This window comes from Balaenoptera musculus, chromosome 9, assembly GCF_009873245.2.
Source record: "Balaenoptera musculus isolate JJ_BM4_2016_0621 chromosome 9, mBalMus1.pri.v3, whole genome shotgun sequence".
Classification (NCBI taxonomy): Eukaryota; Metazoa; Chordata; class Mammalia; order Artiodactyla; family Balaenopteridae; genus Balaenoptera; species Balaenoptera musculus.
The window spans coordinates 41,584,470-41,604,504 of record NC_045793.1 but is presented as its reverse complement, the minus strand read 5'-3'; the positions used below and the strand labels follow the sequence as shown (position 1 = coordinate 41,604,504).

At 40.5% G+C, this 20,035-nt stretch overlaps 1 protein-coding gene across 10 annotated transcripts in view; it reads right to left on the bottom strand.

The window, feature by feature from the left end:
- The window catches only part of ELMO1 (engulfment and cell motility 1), a 554,248-nt gene that overhangs the window by 273,263 nt on the left and 260,950 nt on the right, over window positions 1-20,035 (bottom strand). For all 10 annotated transcript variants that reach the window (XM_036863258.1, XM_036863260.1, XM_036863259.1 and 7 more), the window contains one exon: window positions 12,068-12,172. In XM_036863258.1, coding sequence (XP_036719153.1) covers window positions 12,068-12,172 — 105 coding nt within the window. The remainder of the gene's footprint in view (window positions 1-12,067; window positions 12,173-20,035) is intronic.

The following is a 20,035-nucleotide window of genomic DNA, read 5'->3' as shown; positions in this document are numbered from 1 at the left end:
GCAACAGGAACAGCATGTGCAAGAGCCCTGTGGCACAAAAGCATCACCATTCAAGAAATGAAAGTTCAGTCAAACTGACTTCCCTGATCTTGGTAATCACAAGTTTGTAGACAGGTATGAATGACATATATCAGGGTCTTCCAAAAGCCACCAAGTTCAAGGACGCTTGTACTTATGTAAAGAATAGCATTTGATAAACCAGCCAGAGAGAAATTAGTTGTTAAGGCTGTTATATCTGTGTTTCAGTTGCTCTATCAAATGTAAGAAAAATATTGTCTATGATTTATGATTTATACTAAATTTTGGAATCTTGGGTTTTACCAAGGCAGAGGAAAAGTCGATAAAATTAAGGTCAATGTAAAAATAAAGTTACCTGACAGTGTCAAACACTCCTGGGTGTACCAGGTGTATTGCCTAGTTCTTAAGGGGAAAGCTATTTTTACAGAATACAATGAAACATTCAAGAACACTACCACCTAAATTCTATTATACCAATACAAATTGCCTTCTGATTTGGTAGGCAGATTGCTAATCCTGGCTGGACTCTGGTCACATGAATACAATTTAAAAATTAAACTCAGCAGTGATTCACCCAAGTATAAGCATCAGCATATCTGGGGCAAGCCCATTTTGGGCCACACCAATATAACTGCTAATTTGGTTTCCAATCCAGAATGGATAAAGGCCAGAAGGACAGCTGCAGTCAGGGAGATTATAGCATACTCCAGATAAAAACCTGTTCTGTGGTATCTTACCTTGGGGTGACTGGCGATCTGGCCAGAAGGCAGAACACCAGAACGCACTCAATTCAGATACCGATTTAACAGATATGTGCTGAGTGCCTTCTGTGTGTCTGCCACTGCGCTGGCACTGGGGCACAGGAAAGGCGCAGTACACAGCCCCTGCCCTCATGGAGCTTACACACTTGTACAGGTAAACAGGAAATAGACACAAAGGTAAATTTAGAGTATGTAAACAAGCATTACATTCGGAGCAAGACAAAAGAGGTAAGATGGACAGAGCGTAAAGGGATGAAATTACGGCTTTATATTTGCTGGTGAAGAAAGGCCACCCTGAGCCTAGAGGAAGCGAGGGAAGGAGCTCCCTGGCTAACTGGGGAGCAGATTCCCTGGAGAGGAAGAGGCAAGTACAGACATACCTTGGAGATATTATAGGTTTGGTTCCAAACCACTGCAATAAAGCGAATATCAAAATAAAGTGAGTCACACAAATTTTTTGGTTTCCCAGTGCATATAAAAGTTATGTTTACACTATACTGAAGTCTATTAAGTGTGCAGAACAATGTCGTCTTTCATTAAAAAACACTCTACTGCTAAAAAATGCTGACCAGCATCTGAGGCTTCACCAGCATCTGAGCCTAATCTTTTTGCTGGTGGAGGGTCTTGCCTCGATGTTGATGGCTACTGACTGATCAGGGTGGTGTTGCTGAAGGTTGGGGTGACTGTGATAATTTCGTAAAATGACACAACAATGAAATTGGCCCCATTGATTGATTCTTCCTTTCATGAATGACTTCCCTGTACCATGCAATGCTGTCTGATAGCATTTCACTCACAGTAGAACTTCTTTCAAAATTGGAGTCAGTTCTATCAAACCCTGCCACTGCTTTATCAATTAAGTTTATGTAATATTCTAAATCCTATACTGCCTTTTCAATAATCTTCACAACATCTTCATCAGGAATAGATTCCACCTCAAGAAACTACTTTCTTTGCTCATCCATAAGAAGTAACTCCTCATCTGCTAAAGTTTTATCATGAGATTGCAGCAATTCAGTCACATCTTCAGGCTCCATGTCTAATTCTAGTTCTCCTGTTAATTCCACCACATCTGCAGTTACTTCCTCCACTGAAGTCTTGAACCCCTCAAAGTCATGCATGAAGGCTGGAATCAGCTTCTTCCAAACTCCTGTTAATGTTGACATTTTGACCTCTTCCCATGAACCACAATGTTCTTAATGGTATCTAGAATGGCAAATCCTTTCCAGAAACTTTTCAGTTTACTTTGCCCAGATCCATCAGAGGAATCACTATCTATGGCAGCTATAGCCTCACAAAAATGTATTTCTTGAACAACAGGACTTGAAAATGGAAATTACTCCTTAATCCATGGGCTGCAGAATGGATGTTGTGTTAGCACGCATGAAAAAAACATTAATCTCCATCGGAATTCTTGGGTGACCAGGTGCCGTGTCGATAAGCAGAAATATTTTGAAATGAACGTTTTTTTTCTGAGCAGTAGGTGTCAACAGTGGGCTTAAAATATTCAGGAGACCACGTTGTAAACAGATATGCTGCCATCCAGGTTTTTTTTTTGTTCCATTTATAGAACACAGGCAGAGTCAACTTAGCATAATTCTTAAGGGCCCTAGGATTTTCATAATGGTAAATAAGCATTGGCTTCAACTTAAAATCACCAGCTGCATTAGCCCCTAACAAGAGAGTCAGCCTGTCCTTTGAAGTTTGAAGCCAGGCATTGACTTCTCTTCTCTAACTATGAAAGTCCTAGATGCCATCTTCTTCCAATAGAAGGCTATTTTGTCTACGCTGAAAATCTGTTGTTTGGTAGAGTCACCTTCATTCATCATCTTAGCTAGATCTTCTGGATAACTTGCTGCAGCTTCTGTATAAGCACTTGCTGCTTCACCTTGCACTCTGATGTTATGGAGACGGCTTCTTGCCTTAAACCTCACGAAGCAAACTCTGCTAGGTTCAAATTTTTCTTCTGCAGCTTCCTCACCCTCTCAGCCTTCATAGAACTGAAAAAAGTTAGGGCCTTGCTATGGATTAGGCTTTGGCTGAAGAGAATGTTGTCGCTGGTTTAATCTTCTATCCAGACCACTAAAACTTTATTCATATCAGCAGTAAGGCTGTTTCACTTTCTTATCATTTGTGTGTCCACTGGAGTTGTAGTTTTATTTCCTTCAAGAACTTTTCCTTTGCATTTACAACTTGCTGTTTGGTGCAAGAGGCCTAGCTTTCAGCCTATCTTGACTTTCCACATGGCTTTCTCACTAAGCTTAGTCATTTCTAGCTTTTGATTTAACGTGAGAGACATGAGACTCTTCCTTTCACTTAAACACTTCGAGGGCATTGTAGGGTTATTAACTGGCCTAATTTCAATATTGTTGTGTCTCAGGGAATAGGGAGGCCCAAGGAGAGGAAAAGAGATGGGGGAATGGTCAGTTGGTGGAGCAATCAGAACACACGTGTTTATCGAGTTCACCATCTTATACCGCTGCAGTTCGTGGTGCCCCGAAACAATTATAATAGTAACATCAAAGATCACTGATAACAGATGATCATAACAAATATAATAGTAATTAAAAAGCTTGAAATATTGCAAGAATTACCAAAATGTGACAAAGAAACACAGAGCAAACAGATGCTGTTCAATAGACTTGCTCAATACAGGGTTGCCACAAACCTTCAACTGGTAATAAAACACAGTATCTGTGAAGAGCAATAAAATGAGGTATGCCTGTACCAGGCCCAGAGGTTGGAATCGCCTGGGATGTTCAAGGTAGACAGAATGCTATGAACTGATCTGTGTCCCCCCTCCAAAATCTGTATGCTGAAGGTCTAACCCTCAGTCTCCCACGATGTGACTGTATTGGGAGACAGAGCTTTTAAAGAGGCAAGTAATTTAAAATGAGGCCATCAGCATGAAGCCCTAATTCAATATGACTGATGCCCCTATAAGTAGAGAAAGAGACACCAGGGATGTGAGTGCACGGCAAGATGACCACGTGCGGACACAACAAGTAGGCAGCTGTCTGCAAACCAAGGAGAAAGGCCTCAGGAGGAGCCAACCCTGCAGGCACCTTGATCTCAAACTTCTAGCCTCCAGAATTGTTAAAGGATATATTTCTATTCTCTGAGCCACCCAGTCTATAGTGCTTTGTTATGGCAGGCCTAGTAAACTAATACTGAGGTTCATCAACTTGATGAAGAACACCTATAAAAACTCTACAGCTAACATCACACTTAATGGTGAAAAACTTGACTCTTTCCCCCTAATATCTGGATATTCCTTCTTACTACTACTATTCAACTTCTTATTGGAAGTCCTAGCTAATGCAATAAGATAAGGATATAAAAAGCATAGAGATTGGGAAGGAAGAAATAAAATTTGGTGCACAGATGACAGGATTGTTTATCTAGAAAATTCCAAAGGAACAACAACAAATAAACCTCCTGTAACTAACAGGCAATTACAGCAAGACTGTAGGTTATTGGTTTCATTAAATCAAACAAAGTACCACATTAATGCAAGATGTTAATAATGTGGGAAACTGTGTGTGGGAGAGGGACGAAAGGGGATATGTGGGAACCCTCTGTACTTTCTGCTGAATTTTTCTGTAAACCTAAAACTGCTCTAAAAAATGATGTCCATTATTTAGAAATAATTAAAAAGCCAATGAGGTCTATAACACCTTCCAGTTCGAGACACACAGAAGACAGGGGATTCCCAGAAACCTTTCCCCTCTTAAAGGGACAGGCAGATGTGAAGGGCAGCTCTTGGAACTTCTGCTCTACAACATGGCACAGCAGTTACAGCAGGAAGGGGAGAAGCCACAGCAAACCCGCAGCACAGCAGCTACTGAGTCCTCCACAATGAAGGTAGAAAATGCATAATTAAAGGGGGAAGCTTGGTCAATGACAGCAGAGAGGAGGCAGCTTGTCACAGAGAAGGTACTCAATAAATATTTATTTGTTTAACTAATTTAGTGAGACCAAAAAAATGGACAATGTGGACTGAGAAAGAATCAGTTTGGAGAAACAATGGGAAGATATTACTGGGTCTAAGATAGAGACCCCAGGGTGGCCGCTGTTGACTAAGAGTTTCGCTGGTGCCCTAACGAGGGACAGTGTCATCCACACATAAGGCTGTCTGTAGTTTCTAACCTTGTCATTCACACTGGGCCTAGGTTTGCACTGTGTCAACTGCATATAGTTCATTCTATTGGTTGGTTACATTTTTTCTCAAGCAATCCATCAATGTGTTTTAAAGTCCCACTGTATTTTAAAGTTTAAAAAAAACAGAAACAAAAACAGAACAAAAAACCCTTCAGATAGCTAAGTAAAAAATTCTAAACCTAATACCCAGCTTGGGCTGGTAGCAAAGGAGAATGAAACAAGTAACTACCATGTTTTAGACCTGCTTCAGATGCCAGGTACTGAAGCCAGTACCAAACGAACTCAGGTGGCGAGAACTCAGAGTACAAGCACTGTTATATCCAGCAGTCATTAATGGATGTGGAACCTGCCTTCCCTCCCTCCGATGATGGGTCTTCTGAGATAAAACCAAGCCCATGCTGAAAAATGATCTCATCCTGAGGCCTGAAGCGTTCCATTCAAATCACTGGTTTTCGAAGTCAGAAATTCTGCTTGCCAGCGCAATTAGTAAAAATCTAATCACATATATTCACACTCTCAAGGGGTCCTGATTGTTTGGCAATAACAGCTTGGTTATTCACGATCAACAAAATTAATGCCACTATTTTTAAAACATGAAAGAAAACTGCATAAAAACAAGCCTCCAAGCTGTGGACCTTGGTCAAAGAAAGAAAAAAATGAATAAGAGTAAAGAATAAAGTATTTAAATGAATTATTCGACAAAGATTCATTTCAAAGTCCCAGCAAGGCTTTGCCTTGAGGTCCTTGTTATTCTATGGATTCTGTGCTCCAGATCACCTAGAAGGAAAATGTCACTCAAACAAAAAAAAAGGTTCCTTTACATGAAAGTGTGTGTTTAACTGGCAACATATAATTTCATTTAAAAAAAATTGGGAGCAATTGCTGCTGAAGCCATTTCAGGGACAAGGGGAGGGAAGGATCTGTCAGCACTGTGGGAACAAAAAAAATGATGTGCCACCAAGCTTTATTCCAATCATTTGCTTCATAGTTAAGTTTAATTACACATTACACACTGTCTTGTAATTATGTCGCTTGGGAAACTGCCAATTTCCCCCTTGAAATGTTAAAAGTTCCTTAATTTATTTTAAAGGCTCACCATTGCCTCCATCAGCACCCCCCTTAGTACGTGAGGGATACTTGGTTTCTGTCCCCCTTAAAGGGCAGCAAGAACTCCATTGCGTGGTCTGACACACAGCGCAGAGGGCTGACTGTGCTGAGAGCCCCAAGAACACTGGGCCTGTGTATTTATAATAATATCTGATGACTTTTTTTCTTTAATATTTACAACAAGAGAATTGGAGAAGCATGCCTAATCTTTTCCTCTACACTTGGGAGGTTGAAATTAAAGTCCTTTAATCTCCGCAAGGGAACAAATACCCAACACAAGATGAAGCACCTGCTCTCCGGGAGTTGACAACAAGGATGGAAAGACAACAAACATTAAGTGCAGAAATATGAAACCCCCAGGAGAAGGGACAGTAATCAAGTACAACTTTATGTGGAAAAGGAAAAGGCAAGTAAAAGAAGTTAAGCACCTACTGTGTGCTGACAATGCATTCAGAGCTTCACAAAGGTCATCAATATCATGGCCACTAAGTCAAGTCCCTCAAGTACCAGGCAGATAACTAGAATTCATAAAGCAGCCAGACAGAATATAATAGGGAGTCCTGGGGTTCATGATTATTTGGAAAGGGTGTTCAGGTAACTCAAATTCTCTTCCCTTTAAAAATACTGTGCCAGTTGAGCAAAATATATCCTTAGAGCTTACGTGAACTGTGGCTGCAACCCCTATATGAATCTATGAACCCCTAAAATGCAGAGTGTGCACACTGGAAGCAGACTTTTGTCTTAAATTCAGCTCTAGCACTTCTTTAGCTGTGGGTAATCCCTCCTGTGTGTCAGTTTCCTCATCCACAAAATGGAAATAATAACAGTGTCCACCTCACAGTGGTGTTGTGAGATATTAATGAAAGTGTTCAGCATACTTGTTATCTCACAGCAAGCTCTATGTTTGCTATTATAACTATGTTTATGCCCTCTGACACAGGAAAAGTTGAAGAGTTTCCCTAGAATACCTTTGAACTTGAGGTGGGCCTCAATGGACAGAGAGATCTACATACCGGAAGAAGGGGGATACCAAAGCTGCCTTATCTTCCCACCTCTGGGAGCAGTGAAGAGAAGGTTACAAATAATGTATGTGAAATATTCAAAATACAGTAAAGACTTAAAATATGGCAGCTTTTCTCATGCTAAATCATCTCATAGCATTTTCTTGTCAGTACTGCCTCAAGAACAAGGCCTCTCATGTCCTAGCAGTGAGTTAGGGTCTAAACCATTATTTCTCCCAACTATTTGTAAAAAGTATTATTTACTATGTATGCGTCATGAGGAGGAAGAAAGGTTTTAAAATAGTGTAAACATACTTAAATTTTTTCATCTGTTTAAAAATGGCTATCATAAAAGAACCTTGAGAAAACAACTCTTAGGTACAAAGAGCCATCTTTTCCCATAATCTCATTTACTTGACATATTATAAATATTTCTGTTCTGATTTGGTATGATACTAAAAACACATGTGCCCTGGCTCACAACTGCATGAAACCATTGAAATAAATCTTGCTTTTGAAGGCATTTCTATTTTCCCCTCTCAGGAAATTCATTCTCTTCTATCACAGTCACCCAGTGTGCAGATATATTCGAACTGGATGAGATGTTGACCGTAAATTATGAGGGATGTTGAGGCAAAGAACTTCAGGGCACATAAAGAACAAGCCGTTTCCAGAATTTACTTTTAATTTTGTTACTAGAAGGTTTGAGATCTTATAAATTGTGTAATTAGTTCGGTGACAACCTCATTAAGGAAACATTGGGAGTTCCCTGGTCCCTAGTGGTTAGGTTGCCGGGCTTTCACTGCCGTGGTCTGGGTTCAATCGCTGGTTGGGAAACTGAGATCCCATAAGCTGCGTGGCGTAGCCAAAAAAAAAAAAAAAACCATTTTATTTATAACATAGCACCACAGCAAATAAAATATACAAAAAGGGTCAAGTTTGTTCTTTTTCATATTGACTCAACATCAGAATATTTCTCTAAGAAGTAGTGCCACTGTATAAAATTAGGTCCCTGGGGAAGGAAGCAAGTCCTAAGTGATCGTGATATGGTTAAACAGTATGATAATTTATAAAACAGTGAAATGTTTATCTGCTCAATATAGTGTAGAAAACTGCAAATAAATATCAAGTAAAACGGTTTTATGACTTGATAGATGTGCCGAGGATAGGTCACATCTAAAAATTCAGAAGAAAATTTTTAAAAACCCAAGGGGGAAAAAAGAAAACAAGATAAAACAAAACAACAACAAAAATTATACTCTCTTCCTTTGCTTGCTGTTCTATATTCTGTTACCTAAGAACTAGACCCTGCCGTTCTTATTGACCACCATTGCCCATATCTCACTGCCTACTAGAAACATCCACCTGGACAGTTGTCCCATATGCATATAGTATCTGGATGTCTCCAAATGACCAACCCCTCAGACCTGCAGATCTAGTTCATCAATGACACCACCATCCATCCACTCAAGCCAGTATCTCCCTTTTCCTTGGAGAGAGTCTAGTTTACCTTAGCTCCAAAATAATTCATTCAAACTGCTTCTCCCCAGTGTCACAGCCACTACCCTCATCAGGTTACCATCATTTCTCTACAATTTCCCCAATTTTATTTTTGCTGCTAGTCTTGATTTCTCACATTTGTTTTCTGGCAGGAGAGTGATTTTTCTAAAATTAACTCTCATCATGTTTACTTAAAATAGTTCAGAAATTCTTCACTGCCTTTGGGTTAAGGCACAAGCGAGCACCTTAATACGGTGTGGAGGGTCCCTAATGAACTAGCCCACATTTGCCTCCCAAGCTATGATCACATTTGCCACTCCCTGTCTTAACCATGTTGTATTATTTGTGGTTCCTTGAACAAAGCACACACCTTTATGCCTCTGTTCACATGTTTCCCTCTGCTGGGAGTACTCTCTCACATCCCCCTTCCCCTCACCTGATAACTAGTACTACCCAACAGGTCTTAGTGTAGATGCCACTTCTTGAAGGAAGTTTTACTGACCTGACTCCCACATCTGTGTTTATGACTCTCCTCTGTGCCCCCAATATCACTCCTGCCCAATCAAAATCCATTCTAAGTGGCTTGGAAAGTGCTGGCATTTAGCTCTTCCTCCAACTACCCCTCCTTTCATCGCTAGACAGTAAAATCCTCAATGACAGGACTCATGAGTGACTTGTTCCTTAGGGAATCTCTATCCCCTCCCTCACTGCAGGCCATTTGATAGTTACTCAGTAAACATGTGCAGCTTGAGTGACTGAAAAAGAAAAAAGATCCACAGACAGAGTCGTGAGGATTATGTGCATTTGATGGGCAGGCAGAGGGAGAGAAACCCATCAGAGAGACTAAGAGAAGCAGCCAAGGAGAGAACCAAGACAGACAGCAAGGGCTGCAGGCAAAAAGGGAGAACCGGCCAATGGAAACAGTGTCCAGTGTCAATGCGAGGACAAAGAAGATGAAGGAAGAGGAGAGGGCTCCCCATGTAGCAGGAGAACAGCTTCTAGAAAATGATGGGTGCAAAGTGTTGAAAAGTGAGCGGCAGGTGAGTTAGAACATGGGGTAAGAAGACAACCTGGAAAAATACACATTGTTTGAGGGAACAGGATAGCTGGAGGGCGTGGGCATGTCAAGGGCAAAGAGGGAATGTGTGTGTGTGTGTGTGTGTGTGTGTGTGTGTGTGTGTGTGTTACAATTCCTTTTGAAAATCTCAACCATAAATCTGACTGGCAAAGTGAAAAGTGAGACTATAGATTTAGGTACAGAATACGTGTTTATTGAATGAAAGATATAAATAATAAATGAATAACTGCATTCAGACAGGAAATTTACCTCATCAAAAAAAGGAAATTTTATCAAAATGTAAGCTTATTAAAAAACCAAGAGCCCATCTTTGTTTCAGAAAAGACCACTAAGCTCATAGATCAAAATTTAATTAGCTGTCTGGGATGACCATTTTCATTGTCTCCATCACTATCTCACTACCACTGGGACATCTGTTTTCATAGTCACCACCAAGCTTCCTTGAAGAATGCCTCAGACTTTATATATGATCCCCTAACCCCATTCATTCATGTAAATACCTTTAACTTTCCATGCAGCATTTAATGGTCCCAAAGTCAGATGGGACACAGAACACATTAGGAAAGGAACACTTTTGAGAAAACATTCCTTTCTCAGTCTAACCAGAAAGAAAGTGCATGTGGACAAAAAAGTCCACACCTTTCTTTTCAAATAGGATTTTCTTTTAAGTTCCCATCAGATATAAAGTTCTGTCAGGTTGCCATGGTATTAATTTCACTTACGACAGTTTAGAGAACACACTGAAGAAAATGGGCTTAAAATATTAAATTACTCTTCTTGAGACATATGCTTCTTATGCAATTAACAATACATTCAGAATCAATACTCTCTAACTTTAGAAACATTCATCCACAAACATTAATCAGGTAATTTTAAATTCAATTTCTGCTAGGCTTCTTCTTTTCACACTCAACTCTCCGAGGCTATACCACAGGGTATCTCAAAAATATTAATTTACTTACTGTGAGAGCAGATTACATTCCTAGAAAAAAATCTGTGCAATAAATATATACACATATAAACCAAATTAAACTTTTATGAAAAAACAATTTTCTTATGGAAAATTGCATTTCTAATCAAATACCTGAGAAGCGCATAACACCATTCAGAGAAATGCATACAATCCTTCATATAATTAAAGTACAAATAATGTTTCAATATAAGTCAAAGCTTGTCAAATTGCATATATAGAAAAACAGACAAAGTTAAAATATAATGCTTACAGGGAACTCAGACCTGGCAAGACTTTTTTTTCAAAGGGGTCATTACTGGGTAGGACAATTTTTCATGGTGCAGACTGTCCCATGTTTTAGAGGACTGTGGCCAGTAGCACCCCAATGGGCATGGTGACTACCGAAAAAACATGCCCACACATTTCCAAATGGTCCTTGAGGGAATAATGCTCCCTAGTTTGGAGAAGAAACTATAGCCCAGTCAAAAGGAATGGCCCCATTTGCATTACCAGGTAACCACAGTGCCAGGTCTTGAACCCTGGCCTCCAGAAAGCCAGTGCCAAGAGGGAGCCAACAGAGAATATCAGAGGCACAGGCTCATACCTTACTCTGATTTCAGCTTTACTCTTCCTGCATTAGGATATTCATTCATCGAATATTTTCTAAGCTTATATCTAGTCATCATTTTAACCACTTGCCAATGCCCTTGTCCCATTTATTCACATCCTCCTTCATCTCAATCGTGGATCTGTATCCCTCGCCCGACTGAATCTGGGCTCCTCTCCCTGGGGACAGGGGACAGGGGTCAGCACAAATCCAGGGCTTCCAGTGGAGCAGCCTTGACTCGCAGGCCTTCTCTGTCACTGTCCCTATGCTCCAGTTCATTCACACTTTGTCCTTCCCACCCCTGCTCTGCATCAGCAGGTGGCACCTTCTATTTTCCTTCGTCCCCACCCACAAAGGCATTGCCTTAGTAGCTGGAGTTTCACTAATCTGTTATCAAATGAGAGAGGGCATTTCTCATCCCTCCCCGTGTCCCTCCCACACTTCTCTTTCTGTTTATCTGATTGTATCTCCAGCATTAGATTGAACAGAGCAGTGCTAGACAGAATCCTGGGCCTCTTTTCAAGAAGCCAAATAAGTCTAAGTGGTTTTCACTAACGTTGGGATCATGCAGGTTTTTGGTAGATAGTTTGTTTCTCTTCTTTGTTATTTAAGGCTAAGAGTTTTTGTCATAATCAAATGAACTATATAAAATATTTTTCCAATATCTAATATATTTTTAAATGTCATGTGAAAAAAATTAAAAGTTAAAAAAATCCCTATTTTGGTGCTCTTTAATTTCATTTAATTTTCATTTTTACTTTACTAAGTGACAAAAGCCAATCTCTGGGGCCACTCATCTAAAAGTAATCCCTCCATATCCATAAGTGTGAAATTCGAATTCAGTAGGAAACCTACACTAGCTGAAAGGGGCTGCATGCTTACCCGAATGTAGGCATCCTGGTGGTGCTTGGCAAAGTAGAGCATATTGTCCAGAGCTAACATCCCAGGAGGTGTCTGGGTAAAGTCCATGGCAGGGTTGACATGATTCTGTGATTAAAACAAAATGTTTGATCAGGTTAATTCTTCAGCAGATTTCACCAACTGCCAGAGGTCTGATTTCCCTCCAGAAGACCAAAGTACCACAAGGCAAGCTCCAAATAATCAAGTAGGATGACATTTGCTATCTCCATGTGAACAGCTCAGGATGGCAATGAGGGCTTCTTTCTACAAGTGGAGCAAAACCAGCTTCTAGACCCAGGGTTGGGAAACTCAGCTGAAGATCGAAATATGGGATTATTCTTAGACATGTGACACTGCAGGAAAAGAAAATAATGTAAAAACTGTATTTTTACATTATTGGCTGTGCTCTAGCGGAACCAACAGCATCTGGGGAGAAAAACCTGGGATGAAGCCACATCTCTGCCATTTACCTTTTTTTTTTCACCTTAACTTCCTCATCCTCGTGTGTGAGGGTTAGGTATGGACACACCTGTCCATGGTGTTTGTGAACTTTCCAGACTTACACAGTCTGTAGGTCTCTGAGCACAGGCACTCTATAAAACTCAGAGGTCCACAGGGTCCTAACATCTGCCTACTTGCAGGGAGTGTTCTGGCCTTGTGTCACCCACACTGTGCCAAGAACCACAAAAACAAACAATAGTTATAAATATGCCCAACAAATTCTCCATATGCTGGAGATCACTCAGTAAAACACCACGAGACCCCTATTCAGGGCAGTAAACCACTCTCCACCGCTAATTGTCAAAAATGATGACCAAGATCTGTCCTGAAAATTCAGATCTAAATGGCTAATGATTTAAGGGAAGTCATTCTTATGTTCAAGAAATGGAAAAGTTAAAGAGATATTAAAGAAAACTGCTCTTACCTCATAATCTAGGTAATGTTTATGAAAGGACATATTTTTGTTTTCTTCCTGAATATTTCTTAATAAACACCTTGGCTCTCTGATTTGCCAGGGAAATTTTGGTCAACTGTAATTTTTTCTAATTTAAGTAAAGGAAGGACATTTTATTCACTTGTTCAAGGTTCAAACAACCCACACTTTTCTACATTATTCAAGAGTACACAGAACCTGTCTTTTCCATGTTGATTTGAAATTTTTTTATGAGCTAATAAACAACATCTAAAATTACAGGACAGTGGTGCTGCCTACTGGCCACAGTTCCACAATTTCCAGAGCACTCCTGTCCATATCTGTATAGCAAGCTGGGTCAGTGTAGTGACTTCAGTATTTTATTTTAGCATTTTATCCTGATTTGTTTGTTAAGATGTTGGAAAATTTTTAAAATACAAAAGTATACTACTTATGATAAGAAAGATATATTTCATAAAATAAATATAATTGTAACAAAAATGAAAATCACTGGGCACATCAAATGCAGTGGGTTTCAGCTTTAATCTGATACTCATTGGTGTAAGAGTCTCAGGTCTGTATTCAATAGTGAGGGGAAAATCAAAATGCTGGAAATAAACGATCAGAGATTTAGTCTCAAAAGTAACTTGCAATGAAAGATTTTATAATATTTTCAGTTCTTAAGAAAAGAATAGTGGAACTTCCCTCATTATGCATACATTTATTATTTTGACTTTGATATGTTTGACTTTCATGAACACAAGTAACATAAAAATGTTAGTATTTGCTGAGCACTTTCTTGGGGTTAGCACTAGTTTGGGTTTCACATGTGTTACCTCATCTAATAGGTGGTGGGCACTATTGTTACCCCCATTTTATTTTATTATTTGTTTTTTAATAATATGACCCTGTTTTATTTTATTTTCTTAATTCTGGAGTACAATATTCCAAAATGTTAAATGGTTATCTCTAGGTAGTGGAACTATGGGAGATTTTTATCTCATATTTTTTTTCTTAGCTGTAATTTTTATTGAAGTACATACTTGATTTATAATATTATATTAATTTCAGGTATACAACATAGTGATTCAATATTTTTATAGCTTATATTCCATTTAAAGTTTTTATAAAATATTGGCTATATTGCCTGTGCTGTACAATATATCCTTGTAGCTCATTTATTTTATACATAGTAGTTTGCACCCCTATGCTGCCCCTGCCTGCTTCCCTCTCCCCACTGGTAACTACCAGTGTGTTCTCTATATATCTGTGAGTCTGCATCTGTTTTGTTATATTCATTCGTTTTATTTTTCAGATTACACACATAAGGGATAGCATACAGTATTTGTCTTTCTCCGTCTGACTTATTTCACTGAGCATAATACCTTCCAGGTCCATTCATGTTGTTGAAAATGGCAAAATTTTATTCTTTTTAATGGCTGAGTAGTATTCCACTGTGTGTGTGTGTGTGTGTGTGTGTGTGTATACACACACACCACATCTTCTTCATCCATTTATCTGTTGACGGCACTTTGGTCGTTCCTTCAAGAAGTGGCATCTACACTAAGACCTGTTGGGTAGTACTAGTTATCAGGTGAGGGGAAGGGGGATGTGAGAGAGTACTCCCAGCAGAGGGAAACACGTGAACAGAGGCATAAAGGTGTGTGCTTTGTTCAAGGAACCACAAATAGTACAGCATGGTTAAGACAGGGAGTGTCAAATATGATCATGGCTTGGGAGGCAAATGTGGGCTAGTTCATTAGGGACCCTCCACACTGTATTAAGGTGCTCGCTTGTGCCTTAACCCAAAGGCAGTGAAGATTTCCATATCTTGGCTATGCTGCTATGAACACTGGGGTGCATGTATCTTTTTGATTAGTGTTTTTGTTTTCTTTGGATATATACCCAGGAATGGAACTGTTGGATCATACAGTAGTTCTATTTTTAGTTTTTGAAGGAACCACCATACTGTTTTCCACAGTGGCTGCATCAATTTTATTGGTGAGGAAACTGCAGCTCAGATGAGATAAGAAGCTTGCCCAGGACCTGGCAACTTGAATTTGGCAGAGCAGGCAATGTCTTGCTTGGACGATATGTTTCAGCATGCTTTTGTCCCTACCTTTTTCCTTACCACCAGTTTATAAGTTGAATACATCTGTTTTAGTACTGCCAGCATTTAGACTTTATATAGCCTGAGAAAAATTGATTTGAGAAAAATGTAGGCTAATCAATATTAGCTGCTACACAGCATGGTCCAGCCAACAAAGGAGAGTGTGCCAAATATAAGAGAGAAAAATATGACATTTATTTCAGAGCTATTTCTAGTGTTGGTCTATGAATCTCTTCCAAAAATAAATATACAAAAAGGAAATCAAATGAGAAAAATTAGTTTCTATGAATCTTGTTTGAACAACCCTCCAAAGCTATGTGTTAGTGAAGTTGACCAGGGAGAAGCCCCCCATGGGTTAAGAATCATCAGGCTTGTTTGAACTGTGCTCCCAGGATGCCCTGGAAGCCTTGTTGTATCAATCACACACCTCCTTAGGCACACAATGGGGGTATCAAATTGGGCACTGCTGCTTTCTAAGGTCTTACAGTTAAGAAACAGTATAATACATTTTTAGAGTTCTTTTAAAGATCCATATGGCTATTTAGCAAATAGTCCTAATAAAATAATGCCTGCTATGTGGCAGGCGCTATATAAAGCACCTTGCATATGCTAACTTTTAATCCTCATAAAATTCCCACAAGGCAGGTCCTATTATTCTCCTCCTTTGATAGAAGGAAACTGAGGCACTGAGCATCTGGGTAGCTTGCCCAGAGTTTCAGAGCCAGTATGTGGCAGAGTCAGAATTTGAACTCAGAGTACAGGCTTTTAACCAGGGTTTTAGGGTCAAGTTTTTGCTCAGCCAGACGCCACTGGGAATTTCACAAATATGTCCAGTGCAGGTTCCCCATTGGTGTGGTTCTCCTCAGTCAACATGCTTTGCTCAGGCAAAGTGGGTCTGTGATCCATCCTTTCCAATAAAAGCTATAATCTCTCCATCCCTCCCAGACATAACAAAGTCTCTCTCAAGTTCAACAAACCAGGTCCTATTGTCTCCAACAAATAGGCTCTTAATTAAACAAAAGCCAATTAGAAAAGTGCCTTTGATTTTCTACGACTTGCTCTAAATTATGAAGTGTCACTGCGTTTTAGATGAAAAAAAATTTTTGCAGTTGTGGGTGAACTATATTCTTTTTTTCTGTCTCTCTCTTTTATACCTCTGAGTATCATTTTCCCAGCCTCTCTCTCCTTGAAATGATTGTTTCCTTTTTCTCTTTTGGTTTTAACAGCCAGCGAAATAATTTTACAAGCATAGATTTTGATAACGGAAACAGTATAAGAATTACTTGCCAAAACATTTGAGAGCTGTCTGTACTGTTACAAAAATACTCTGAGAACCCGGCAAGGCCAACAGACCCCCGCTCCTTCCTTATTTATGAGATGCTCTGGATACAGATTTATTTTCTTTTCTTGTTCCATGTTATTTTTTTCCACCTGTCTTGAAATGGAAGCCGCAAGAGCTTTCATAAATGACTTGAAAATATCCCTTGTTTTACTGCAAAGCCTGTGTACCTCTGTACATCCTTCTGAAATGCCATTTGTTAGATCCTGTAGAAGTGCTGCTCTGTGAATCACATCAGACAGCTCTCAGCCCCTAGAGCAAGGAGGAGCGGCCACCTCCCTTTCCAAAGCACCAAGGTTTTTTCACTTTCGGAAAGTGATACCAACCCACTGAAGAGAGCACTCTTTATTTAAAGTGAGCATCCTATATGGGGTTTGTGTATAGAGTTCCTAGAGATCTGCTTCTCTTCTGTTACACACACGCCAGTTTTTTACTTGAATTATTTCAATCGCATATTCAAGGTCTATGACAGAGAATCTTTCAACCTTCCAGGACCATACACTAAGGCCATTGGAGAGCTGGAGTGGACCTCAAATATAAACAGGCTTGTTGCCTTATTTTGAAGTTGAGAAAACTGAGTGCCTGGAGAACAGCGGTGCTCACACTCGAGCAGGCATCCGAACTGAATCTCCGGGAGGGTTTGTCGAAGCACCAATTGCTAGCCCCATCCTCAGAGTCTCTGATTCAGGTGGGTTGGGGAGCGGTCTGAGAATTTGCAACTCTAACAGGTTCACAAGTGATGCAGATGGTGTTGTCTGAGGACCACACTTTGAGACCCGCTGATGGCTGGAATGGCACATCTCACACAGCACGGGTAATATCAAAGTAGGATCTAGAATCCAGATCCACTGATCTCTTGAATCCCATGCAGCTTCTACTATAACATGCTTTGAACTGACTGGTTCCAAAGTTCAATGCATTTTAAATATACTTGCTGTTTATCTGCTTTGTGCTTTGGCCTTTTATTGAGAAAACTGAAATTTCCTTATTCAGAAAAAGGAATTATAATTTAGAAGCCTCTCACTTCTCCTCTTGCTCAAATTTCTGACTAAAATAATATTATTAGTACCTCCACAGGGAAGGTAGGAAACTGTAATCAGTCAATGTTTTCTACTCTTGAATGCTTCCTGGTTGGGGAAGCAGTGCCGGCACGAGCCTGAATGATTTGTAAATGATCTGTGTTTCTCAATTACCAATGCCATGCTAGTCCTTCATTAGTGTGGATAATAAAGAGATGATTACAATAATGCCTGCCAGATGGCATATTGCAAGGAAAACCTTGGAGGATTTAGGAGTTAATATTTGTGCTATACAAGTGCCTACATTTGCTGAACAAATATAGCATTAAAAGCAACCTTTAAAACAAATCACATTGAGTGAATATTCATTCAGCCTAGGAAAGGCCCTATCAAAGCTCTTTCTTGAGGCTGGTAGTTTAAGGTCATGTTCTCCAAGGGGAAGCAGGGTTTGATGGTTGCAGCAGATCCCTTGGGAGCTGTGCCAAATTACACGTGCCTCCCACTCCTCCCCTCCCCACTCAGGAGAAAGGGTATGTGGGTGTTTCAGCAGGCTCCTAGAAGAGCACTTATCCACCTTGGATGCCCCTGAAAATCCCCTTGGGAGCTCTGAAAAATCCTGATGTCCAGGCTGATACCCAAAATCAGTTAAATGAGACACTTTGTGGTTGGAAACCAAGCAACTGGACTTTTAAAGCGCCCCAGGTGATTCTAAAGTCCAGCCAGGGTTGAGAACACTTTCCCCAATCAGTGGGTCTCAAATTTGAACGTGATCAGAATCTCTTAGAGGGTCTGTTCAAACAGATTGCTGGCGCTGCCCTCCCCCAGAGTTTCTGGTTGAGTAGGTCTGGGTGAGCCCTGAGAATCTGCATTCATACACATTCCCAGGTGCTACTGACGGTCTCTGGATCATACTTTGAGAACCTCTGCTCTAAAGCCACAGTAACCCAATGCAAGAGCATTCTAGGGATCTATACCCAACAACTGATGGAGTTGGAACCTTGATTCCCTGTATGGAAGTGTTTGGTTTGCAGCGGCTTTTATTGGGATGCCTGCTTTAGGGAGGCCATGCACTCTCTGAGCTGACGCAGGCCCAGCACTCTCTCACCTGGCTGCTTCACACATTCATATAAGGAGGTTCTTGACAGCATCCAACTTTGTGACCCCCAACATGGATCAATGTTCCAAAGAGTCCTAGACGTAGCCTTTAGACATCTTCGGATTCTGTCCTTGGTCTCTCTCCAGTAAGTTCAATAGAAATGAATAGTTTGGATGGATACAGAGAAGGCAGCCTACTAAATCTGACCTAAGAGTGGGCAAGGTGGTATGCTGAGGAGCAGAAAAATAACTGTGACCAGGGATAGGTAGGCGTCGTGCCAGCCACTCCAAAGGCGTGATTTAATTTAATCTTCCCAACTACCCAGTGAGGCGAGTTATTAATGAGGTAAATGTTATTATTCTCTTCCTACAGATGAGGGTGAGAACTTGTGACTTGTGCAAGAGCATGGTTAGAAGTGGCAGAGTCACCACTTCAGCTCTGCAGCTTTTTTTTTTCCTATTTAGGTTCAAAAGGCCTTTGGAGAACAGGAAGATGGGCCCCATTAGCAAGAAGAAGTTTAATCAGAGAAATGTAACGTCCCGTAAAAAGATTTTTTTAAAAAATTCAAAAACACAGCTACTACAGAAAAAGGGAAATCTGGCTTACAAATAATTCATGAGATCCCAGCTCCACACCATTAAAATTTGATTCTTTTAGGTAAAGCACAAAGGATCTGCATGAAAGAAACACCCAGGAAGATGCTAAGGGTTCAGGCCAACAGATTCTAAACTACCTGGCTTCCGTGCTGTACCTCCCTCTCAGCTGTACATCCTCTTCTCCTTGCCTGGCCTCTGGAACGCCTCTGCTAGCCTCTCTAATGTCATTCATCCACCTGCTATCCTTTCGTTCTCCTGACCTTCAACCTGGCTCCATTTTCCCTCCTTTGGCAGGTCCACAACTAATCTTCTGGGGAATACCTCTGGTTCTAGAGCTCCGGGACCATCCACAACTACCCACTATCACCAGGACCCCCTCCCTGGGCTTGTTCTGCAACCTAGGAGAGTCCATGACCAATCCTATTATTAAGAACTAAGAGTTAGAGTTGGCAGTGTAAGTCCAAGATGAGTCAATTTTGAGTGGCAGTCAGGAGGCTCTGACAGGCGGGGATTTATTAACAGGAGAACAGCAAGAAGAACAGAGGAGGGTTCCACCGACTGGGCCCAGCTGAGGCCACATTTGGACCCAACACACAGTTCTGGGGGCTACACTGGGAGCCAGCTTCCGACACACAGGAAATCATGTACAAAAGGGTGGCCAGGAAGAAGCAGAAATATCTAAACAGTAGGGTATATCAGAAAAGTTCAAAAAAAAACCTTTAGATTTTTTTTGCCCAGGGGAAAAAAGCATATGTGGTGGAGGTAGGATGGGGGTTGTGAGTTGGACCACTACTGTCCTTAGGCATCTGAAGGATGGATATTATTGTGTGGGCAGCTACAGGAAACAGGATTAGCAGAGAAGTGAGTTTTTAGAAAT